This window comes from Anoplophora glabripennis, unplaced genomic scaffold (genome assembly GCF_000390285.2).
Source record: "Anoplophora glabripennis isolate ALB-LARVAE unplaced genomic scaffold, Agla_2.0 scaffold518, whole genome shotgun sequence".
Classification (NCBI taxonomy): Eukaryota; Metazoa; Arthropoda; class Insecta; order Coleoptera; family Cerambycidae; genus Anoplophora; species Anoplophora glabripennis.
In genome coordinates, this window is record NW_019416607.1 from 54,886 (window position 1) to 65,992 (window position 11,107).

At 33.2% G+C, this 11,107-nt stretch overlaps 1 protein-coding gene across 1 annotated transcript in view; it reads right to left on the reverse strand.

Moving 5' to 3' along the window:
- Positions 1–3,161: 3,161 nt before the first annotated feature.
- Positions 3,162–11,107, reverse strand: part of LOC108912412 (plasma membrane calcium-transporting ATPase 1) — a 63,451-nt gene continuing 55,505 nt past the window's right edge. Inside the window, exon 16 of the mRNA XM_023455066.1 lies at positions 3,162–6,090. Within this exon, the coding sequence (XP_023310834.1) occupies positions 5,869–6,090 (222 nt within the window). The 3' untranslated portion in view covers positions 3,162–5,868. The remainder of the gene's footprint in view (positions 6,091–11,107) is intronic.

The following is an 11,107-nucleotide window of genomic DNA, read 5'->3' on the forward strand; positions in this document are numbered from 1 at the left end:
GCACGGAAATGCTTCGACAGACATAATTATCCTTTGAAAAATCATATTCAGATATGGCGAAATTTTCTAGCCACACTGCTCGTATCGCAGGATCTTATGGTATTCTACAAATAAACACAGAGCTAGTGTCAGTATCAAAATACAAACATAATAAATTAACAAATAAAATACTTAGGACACCTTACACCCTTGTAAGAACGCCCATGGAAACAATGTCAAACTTACTTGTGAAAAGAAGTAGCACATATTTGGCTCTTTTCCTGTAATTGTCGGCATATTATACGCCGCTTTGGCATTTTTATTGAAATTAGATAAAAAAACAGTTTAAAAAGACACAAAACACTGAACTCGGCTAATATCTATTTCACAACAATAGACTGTAATAATGGCGTCCCCTTTAGAACCGTTTACTACCAGGCAATGATGCCACTTACGACGTTTGTATTGCTAGGAATTTCAATAATGTATTTTTTTTCAGATATTCAAAATCTATAGTTATAAAACAAGTTGCAAGAAAATAGTGTCGTAGTCTTATGCATATTACAATGTAACTAATTTGTAAGTCGAGGTCAAGAATGAGGTAGATCCTTGTACGATAATCAATTAAAATGACCGCTGTACCTAGCTATAAAGATAAAAATGTAACATTGGCATCAATGTCAAGGACATCACAAAGTACCAATGTTTGTAAATACACATATGTCAACACTTCACTATCGAATGTAAATAAAGGCGTCCCCTTTATTTATTAGTCTGAGGAACAGACCTATATTGGGGAGCGGGGAGGTATACTAACCTAAAAACTAGAACTAGAGCGACGTCAGAATTACGGTACTGGAGAAAAATCAAATTTATCTGCTGAGATGGAACAGATATTTCGCCAGTATAGCGGATAATATAATAACGTCACTTCCTGGTATATCACATAATAAATGTGACATTGCTAAATACTGCAATGCCCCATCGTCTTCATTTTTCTTAGAACCAGTTACGACAGATGTAGTCATAAATGCTATTTTGGAATTAAAAAATTCATTTGCTGTTGATATGTATGGTATAAATGCACCAATTTTAAAACAAATTTGTAATTTGATCATCATTCTCCTTACTGTTCTTGCCAATAAATGTTTTGCTGGTGGGGTGTTTCCAGACCGTTTTAAGCATAGTAAGGTTATACCACTTTTAAAGAAGGGCAATCTTAACGAGCCAGGCAACTATAGCCCAATTTCAATTATCCCATTATTTGGAAAAATTCTGGTATGTATTTTGAAAAATAAATTAATGGATTATTTTGAAACTTATAACTTTTTTCACCAGAATCAATTTGGATTTGAAAGCAAATTATCCACAACTAAAGCTTTGTATAAAATGGTGGAAAACATAGTCGAGAGTCTTGAACAGGGCAAGTACTGTTCTGTAACACTATGCGACCTCACCAGGGCTTTCGACTGTGTTTCGTACGCTATTCTCCTACGGAATTATCTTTCTATGGCATTCGGGGTGTACCGTTAAAACTAATTCAGTCGTACCTAAGTAATCGTAGACAAATTGTTTGCTTTAACAATTCTTATTCAGGCCACGAATACATGCATCACGAAGTTCCACAGGGCTCTGTTTTGGGGCCCTTGCTTTTTATTATTTATGTTAACGATGTGTTCCCATTCCTATTACCTTTTGCCTATAATTTGGCCGGTCTATCCTTGTTATCCGATGAAATGATTGAAAAAGCACAGAAATGGTTTTCAGCTAATAATCTAAAACTGAATGACAGTAAAACGCACAATTTAATATTTTCCTCGTAAGAATATAACGGAAAGCAAATCTGCAAAGGTACTCGGTGTGATTCTTGACGATTCCCTTATGTGGAATGCCCATATTGACAAACTGGGAACTAAACTATCTAGTGCCTTGTTTTTAATTCGAAGATTGGAGCACTTTCTCAGCGTCGACTGTTTGATGATGTGTTATTATTCACTTTTTCACTCTCATTTGACTTATGCTATAATCCTTTGGGGAAACAGCACAACGTCCGATAAAATATTTAAGTTGCAAAAGAAAGCTGTACGGTTAACGACTAATTCTAGCTATACTGAACACTTCGACCGCTTTTTAAAAAACTTAAAATTCTACTGTTACCATGTCTTTACATATATGCCACTCTCCTAGAAATTCATTCTCAGAAACATCTGTATGTTATGTTATCTCTCAATGTCATAGTTATGGGACGAGATCTGCAGACAATTTTATGATTCCACGTTATAGACTGACTAAATCAAGGAAAAATTCCTTAGATATCCATTTATATAATATTGTGCCAACTAGTTTAAAGTCCTTGAATACTCGTGATTTTAAACAGAAAATAAAATCATTTCTTGTTACGCATTGTTTCTGCTCAGTGAATGAGTTTTTAAAATTTTCTGATATGCATATATTATGGTAATGATCTTATCGCTCCTTCTTAGACTAAGACTAAGAAGGATATAATCTCTTTTCTCTCGTTTTGCGTTCTATTGCTTGTAATATTTATTGTGATATGTTTTTTATAAATTTATTTTTTTTGTGTGTGTATATTTTATGATTGAAAAGTGCTATGCGTGTCTTCTGATGTTGGTAAGTACCTTTGTCTGAATTAAGGTATACTATGTCAGCTGAATCTAACATATTTTCAAGAACTTGTTCACTAAGGTTTTTATTTTGTGACAGGGGCGACCTAACAATTCGATCATCTGGAGGGAATTCTTGTAAACCCGTATTAAATTAAATGACAGAAAAAAGATTTGAAATGTCCCAGTATAACAAGTTTTTAAACAAGTAAACTGACCGATACAAAATTTAAAGTAGTCATAGAAGACCCCATACTGAAATAATGGAATCACTTAATCATCCTATGTAAAATGGAGCTTTTTTACCGACTGTTTAGGCACCTTGATTTCCCGATACCTATCCCTATAGGTCAACAATACATATTACTGTCCTCTGAAGAATAACGTTAAATTATTCAATTTATTTTTTAAATCCTATTATATATTGTTTTATATAAAGTAAAACTGCTTTCATTATTACATACAGTTATTTTTTCATTTCCATTTTTCCATAAACCTTATCTGAAATTAAAACTAGTCACTGATTACAGGATAAGGAAGTGAAATAAAATACGGATGTTAATTATATATGCGTGATTATATTTTAAAATTTATGTTTAATATGAAAATATTCGTAGCATTTTGTAATTTCCTTAAATTATATTACAAAGTTGAAGAACTAACATTTACATGAAGTCGAAAAATATTTGATAAAAGGAACAATGATAAAAAAAGCCATTCACAAAAATAAAACGCAGTTGATCCTGAAATGGAACCATTAAAATACCTTAACAATAGGTAATAGGTACGTCATTCACCTCTCTTTAAATTTAAAGCTCAAAATACCTTTATTATATAAATAAAAGCACATCAGACAGACAATAAAATTTGAATGGATAGGTAGAATGGTCAGCCATGAATCATGACCATACTCCAATCCCATGTAATTCGATCTTTTGCCACTGACCAGCCAATGGCACCAGAACGCGAGAGGCGATTGTGTTTACATCATATAAAATAACAATTATAACAAATTAACGATTTAATATTGTACCATTATAAATTACAAATAACAACATTCAACTGAAATGCCACGTCACAATGTTTGGCATAGATAAATAGGATTTTCTTTGTTTTTGTAGCATTTTATTACATTTATTTTTGTGATGGTGGCGCCGAGTGAATGCTAACTGAGGAGAACACTTCACCAACACTTGTATATAACACCCCATCAATAATAGTAATAATAATAATAATAATAGTAATAGTAATAATAAAGAAAATCTAGGTTGGTGTATGGTTGGGAACACAAACAAAATCACGTATTAAAACGATCTTGTACAACTATCTTATAGCTACATATTATGCCAAGAGATAGGTTCGTTGATCAACTAGAAGTGTATGGAGTTGACAAGTAAGGGGTGACGAACCACAGGTAAATAGATGATGAACATAGTTAAATTATGAACTATTAATTACAATAGATAAGTAGGAGTAAAGAGAACATGGTCCATCAGGAGGGTGCCATGATGGACCACATTCGCTAAGGCAAGAGTCATTCCGCTAAGGCGACAGGACACGAATCCAAAAAACGAATGTGTGATTGACATAGCGGGTCGAATGGTTAAAACTGGAGCGTCTTGCCATAATCAGGAGGTTAAGAATCAGGTCCACAGCGAATGTGTGCGTTCGCTGTAAAGGTTCAGGATTAAGTATACATTTAATAATAGTTTTCCTGATTTGGCAACAGGTTCCGGCCAATCAAAAAATCCGATACGGAGTAGTGTATAAATGTGTGCGTGAACAGGCCAGAAACACAGGCCACTTCCAAGCTACAGATGCAAGTACTGTTGCAATGGTAATTAAAAATCACTCTATGAATCTATCACCGATTTAAGAATAGAGTCTATTATTTAGACTGCTATGTGATAGTGTAAGAAGGCCAAAACAATACAACTTGGGCATCTAAGTACCAGAGCCGTGACTAGACAACAAATAATTTCTGGTTAGACGTAGCCTGTCGATCCGACATGTTATTATACACAGCTTATTAAATACTATGTATTAATTGGTAATATTTATAGTACTGTACTGTTTGTTATTAATTAATCAAGTACACATGTATAAAACAAATTAACCAGCGAGGTGTGGCAACACCTCATACAAGTTTTCAAATATTCATGTAATGTATGTACACACACACACACACGCACACACGCACGCACACGCGCACGCGCGCACGCACACCCGCACACACCCACACGCACGCACGCACGCACGCACGCACACACACATATATATATATATATATATAAACCTATATATGTATGTATATATAATTAAATTTATATTTCTAAATTTCACTCTAATCTATCTACATAACTGTATATTTAGACCTAAGTTATAATATAATAGAATGAAGGTGAGGGAAAGCTGTAGTGCATAAGTGACTATACCATTATATTTATAAATACTATCTACCTACTTTCGACTACAACTTTCCCTCAAACATTTGGCAGACAACATCTGATTTCTACTGTTAAAAATAAGGCGTTCCGCCGTCCCCAATGGAAGGAAGCGACGTGGGGCGGCAGGTCGCAAAAATGAGACGAGGACATGCAAACTTGACTAGTTTTGGTGGGTAGGTTAAGCCACGACGCCGGCTCACTATGTAAGTTTTTTTGTGTAAAAATAGAAAAAAAAAAAAAGAAAAAGCTGTATTCCGATGTGCGCGACAACCTCGTCAACGTGCACGGCTAGGTCCACATGCCCTCGTCTTTGTGAGATCCTCATATTCACAAGGACCCCACCTAGGCACCTAATTTTACGCTATGAGCGAGCTCTCGATCACTCATTTATTGCTAATCTTTTAGTTCATATCGACAGCACAGCATCCTGTTCTTTCGATTGTACGAGACAAAAAACCACTAAATAACAAATCAACGAACAAACAGTGTGCAACGTATTTTCAGGAGCTATACGTGGCAGATACGATTCGGCTCGATCTTTGTGAGCGAAAATAAGAATGGTTGGGGATAGTTCAACAGCACCTACTCAAGCTGCTCTACCCTGCCACAGCAGTTATACAGTATAATAACGTCATAATTATTTGGTGCACAACTACAATTGTGGTGGATAGTAATTGGGCATAGCAGCAGATATGCTGATAGTTATTTTTTTTTTAGATTGACGATGGGATCGGAGTGGAGCGGAGTAGAGCAGGGACAGGTGGGTAGCGCGGCAACGGGACTACTTGGTGGTGACGGTGACGCTTGCTGTTAAGGAGCTAAACAGCCGTCTCGGTGTGACTATGAGAGGATAATCGCTCCACATCTATTTCTGGTATCGTCAACTCATCTGGGATGTTATCGGCATACTCAATGGAAGAAGTTTGAGACAACCTCTTTGAGAGAGATGTCTGTTTGCGGAGTACCTCAGCTAGGGAAGTATTGCTGTGTTCGCCATACCGAGCATCTAGGCCCTGTCGGAAAGCATTAACTACTCGGATCTGAAATTAACAAGAAACACCAAAACAAAGAGAATTAAAAAAAGAACATTCCCAGGGAAATGGCGAGCTGTTAGCACATTCGGAAAACAACACAGTGCTAATAGTAGTAGCCCCACGACCGGTTCTCGGTGCAGTCTGGTAATAGTAGTTACAAATTACAAATAACATGCAGGTTGGGTTGTCATAATATATTAATGAAAATGAAAGTTGGAAAAATACATGAAATCGTTCAAATTCTCGTTTGTTTTTGTTTTAAACCAAACAATAAATAATGACTTTTTTGTGTAAAATGTCCAACAATACTGTGAGAAATAATTCGAAGGGTCTATTTTGTTAAAAAATAGCTGGTCATCATGGGAAAAAACATCTACTTTCCTTTATCCAACTAGATACGACTAGTGATCTGACGATGGGTGTTCAACTCGGCTGTAGGAACCATATGTTGGAACAGTATATATGTTAGTGGACGTGCTGTGACTTGAAATGTGCTTGCTGCTTGCTAAAAAGTATTTAGGTGTTCTGTGAGTTAATTTGGCAAAACTGCACTTAATATACAAATATCACTCTGTTGCCAAATTATTCTCCAAATTATTTTACAAAGTACAGTCATCTTGGTTTATTTATTTATTTATCATCATAAAGATAATTTGGGAACAGAGATAAATACGCACGTGTCGGCCTGTGAGAACCGGTACGTTGGGCTAAAAATTTAATACAATCATGCAATATCCTTATATACATGCCACACGACTAACTGTGGCAGCATACATACACGTGAAAGGAGGCATTTAAATGACAGTTACACTGCCAGAGCAAAATGTATTTGTGTAGAGCCATCATGCCGTGAACTGGATTTTCTGAGGCAGGTCAAAGCTTTACATATACTTTTTATTGTTGCGGACTATTAAGCTGGATGCCTCCAGTTGATATCAACATATATTTGTATATATGGAGTTAGACTGAGCAGAAATATACAGACAGAGAATGGAGTTGTCAAACACTAGCGAAAGCTGTTATCTCCATTATTTGCAAGTATTATTGCTGCCTGTCCACTTGTAGCAAGCAGTCAGATCTTGTCATACCGAGTGATCAGGATTAAAACATTGAACTTGCAAAATTTTCACAAATCAACACAATTTAATTATCTGAGCACCACTTAACACACACGAATAACAATATTCAAATACATACAGTTTTACCAGATATTCGTTACTTTGCTTACGTGATTTTGCCCCACCTGTATGTATGTATATATGTGGGTATTAGTAAACACACAAAACTTTGTAAAAATATTATAAATACATATAAAACTAAAGACCAGTTTAACACAACCTAGCATTAGAGTAAAAATAAAAGTGGTAATTAGGTTTATCAACTTTATTTAAAAAAAAAAAAAATTAAATTATCGAAAACAGCAAATCTGTTAAAAAATAAAAACAATTCTAAGTACACTTTGTCAATGTTTATATCTATATATCTATATGTAGTAGGGAAGCACACCACATTTGTAACCAGCGTTAAGTTTGAGACACCCTGATATATATATATANTCTATTTTACTCTACAAAATTTATATATCCTTAAAGTTTTGTATTTCATATTTATTCTGTTTATTGCCGAAATAATAGTAAACCTGAAAATATCATCTTACGTTGTCACACAGCTGTTCTGTTTGGAAATACGCATGCGTTCAGTCCCTTTAACTTGGATGTATCTCCATTCGTATTGCACGAAACAGCCTTATCTCTCTCAGTGTCGCATATGGGTTAGATATGTGTCTATACCTTGTAGAAACAATAAAACATTGCAAAAGCTTTTACATAAAAAAAAGAGTTTCATCTTAAAAAACAGGCTTTAATCCTACTAATAAGAAGATTTTAAATATATATTATATAAGCAACTTGTTTTTTTTTTCTATTTGTAACTTAATGTAACATGCTGAAACTTATTTAACAGCAAATGCGGTATGCCATGCCCATGCGTGTGCTTTGAATAATAATAAAGTACAAGGATCAACCTGAAAAGAATCTGAACGTCTATTAGGAAATAATTGTTGTTTATTGTGTAGAGGCTCAATTAAGTATTCTGTTTGCCAAGTTCTTTTATCACTTAAAGTGGACCTATTTTTCCTATTTTCCTCTTTCTGCTTGGTTTTCTGCAACTTGAAACGTAAACCGTAGACACATAATACATATTCAACATTTTATATATGAAAAAAATATATATTGTTATTGTGAAAAAACCATTTTTACATTATTATTCGTAGAATTTTATATTCAGTGAATTGACGGTTGACGATGTTGACATGCAGTTTCAAGTTATTTTGGGGTTCAAATGATGAAAATATTTTTTCAACTGTTTCTGTCGCACTGTACCTGTTAAAGGTAATGGAAATTCTATATAACAGTAAATTTATATTGTTATCGAAATATGAGAGGCAAAGAAGAAGATAAGAAACGTATTATTAAAAATAAGATGTAATCCGATCTGAATAGGACGGTATGAAACGTATTTTTCGCACTACGGAGAGGAAAAGAGAACAAAAAATAATTATACGTGCCACTAAAACCGATTTTGCGCATGTTAATTTTTTAAATGGGAAATTTTAATTTTGTCACATCTATATTTTTAATTTCAATGTTATATATTTGTGAAATATTAAACTTATGTAATTGAATTTTTAAACATGATCGTTATAGTCAAGAGCCAGAGGCAAAAAAATTGTTTGAATTTACTAAGACTAGTTTTTTTTTATTATTATGAAAACAGTGGTCAGTCAAGCGAAACTGAGTGAGGGAGGATATTAATTTTATATTAACCATAAACAAAATGGCCAGTTGACAATTTTGTGCGACAACACCCGTCAGCCGGCTAAATAAGAGATACAAATTTTGCGCGCGCCATTTAACGTAATTTATAATAATGCTAATAATGTACATGTTAATTATATTGAATAGACTATTTATTTATTTGATAATATAATTTTACAGGTTTACAGGCTACCATAATGAAAGAAATATTGAATATATAGAATATATGAGAATTCAATTATTACTTAGAGATTAAATATCACTTGCGTCACATGGCGAGCCGCCACTGGAATTTACTAAAGTTGAAAATCGTTGTACAAATTCTATATTGCATATAAATAAAAATTATGTGTCAGCCAGCTGAAAAACTAACTGAATAATAAGCAATTCGTTTATTACACTTCAAAACTTTTGTGAAAATGTTCCGGCAACGATTTTGTGGAACAATACAATAAACAATGTATAAATGAATAATAGTTTTATAAACTAAGTGTTTATTTTGACCAGTAACCCAGAAAATAAATAATTTTACGCCCGTCAATCAGCGAAAAATGAAATAAATATTTCGCGCGGGCCATCGGCGATGCAAGCGGCGCGGCGGCTCGCTCTTTTCCTTATTAATATTCAACGAACTATTTAAAAATTTTATTTTAAAATGTATTTTATAGTAATATTAATAATATACATCTTAATTACATTGAACAAACCATTTATTTATTTATTATAATTTAATAAAATCCTAAGGGCTATCATTGTGAGAAATATTGAAAAATCTGTGAAAAATTTGTGAAAAAATTATATTGAACATTTATTATATATAATGAATTTTATTTTCATGATTTCAAAGACACGTACCGCTTCACCAAATGGAAATTTTCCATTTGGTTGTGCAATTTAAAATTATTCTACGGCGTGGGGGAACGAGTGACGCGGAAATTGAAGCAGCGTTGGCATTGTCATCGACCATCGCGGCATCGCCTGATTCGCCTGCTTTTAAACAGTTTCATAGAAAATATAGTACTAACGTAGAATGAAATCTAACATTTGAATAATGAAACTGTCATGGCGGCGTCACATGTTAGTTAGCTTCCAAAATAAAAGATGGCGTAGAGAATGCTAACCCTGTCATTTTGGGTTGGTTGGTAATGCAGTTTGGACTTTGCACGTATTTGAAGTTTGGCTTTCGTTATCTTTGGCACAGAATATAATTCTGTCTTTGGTTTCTTAGGTTATCCTCTGAAAATTGTAAATTATAGTATTGCAAGAATTGTGTTTATAATATTATAAACTTTTATAATTAGTGCTTAAGAGTTTTCTATTTGTTATTATATTATACTGGGAATACGATGTGTAAGTTTTAAGTTATATTTTATTAAAAACCAAACCTATATCTTTACCAACATTATGTGGAACACTCATACTCATGTTACCTGTATTAATCGATTAGAAACAGTCCACATAAAATGTGCATGTTTGAAATTACATATTATTTAAGTTAAATATAGATAAAAATAATTATGTGTATGATGATAAACTCCAACTAATATTTTATAAAACCTTTGATACTTAGATGCTTACAAAATTTTTAATGGTGGTGAATTGGTTTCTTTATTCAGTTTGAGACATAGAAAATATACTGTTAATATTAAGGTTTGAAAGTTCCAAACTATATGAACTATTGAATTTAACCCAATATTGTACAAATATTCGGTTAGGTGTATACCTATCTCCGTGAGATTATTATAACAGTTCATGCATAATTTTTATATTTTTACAGCTTACTTGCCAACTTATCAAGTTTATGAAGCAAATGAATTAAATCGTTGTCGTTTTTACCTACAATTAAATACATAACAAGAAATTGTTTTAATAGTACATGCATAACAACATTCTGTATAAATCAATTAGGATTTCTTGTAGATACAAAATAAACTTAAAATTATTAAAAAATGTTTTATTTCCTTATCGAAACCATTTACTAAGTATATCTTGGCAAATGTCAAAATTTGAAAAATACTATAATATAATAAAATAATAAATAAGAAATTGTCTGTATTTATTTGTGGCATTATAAATGTTATAATTTGGATATTTTGCCATAGTTTGAAGAAAAAAAAACTGGAAAAATAAACCCTTGTACCGATAGGGACAGTCAAGTGTCAATACTGAAAACTTTTGCCTAATAGTGAGATGCCAGAGACATACAT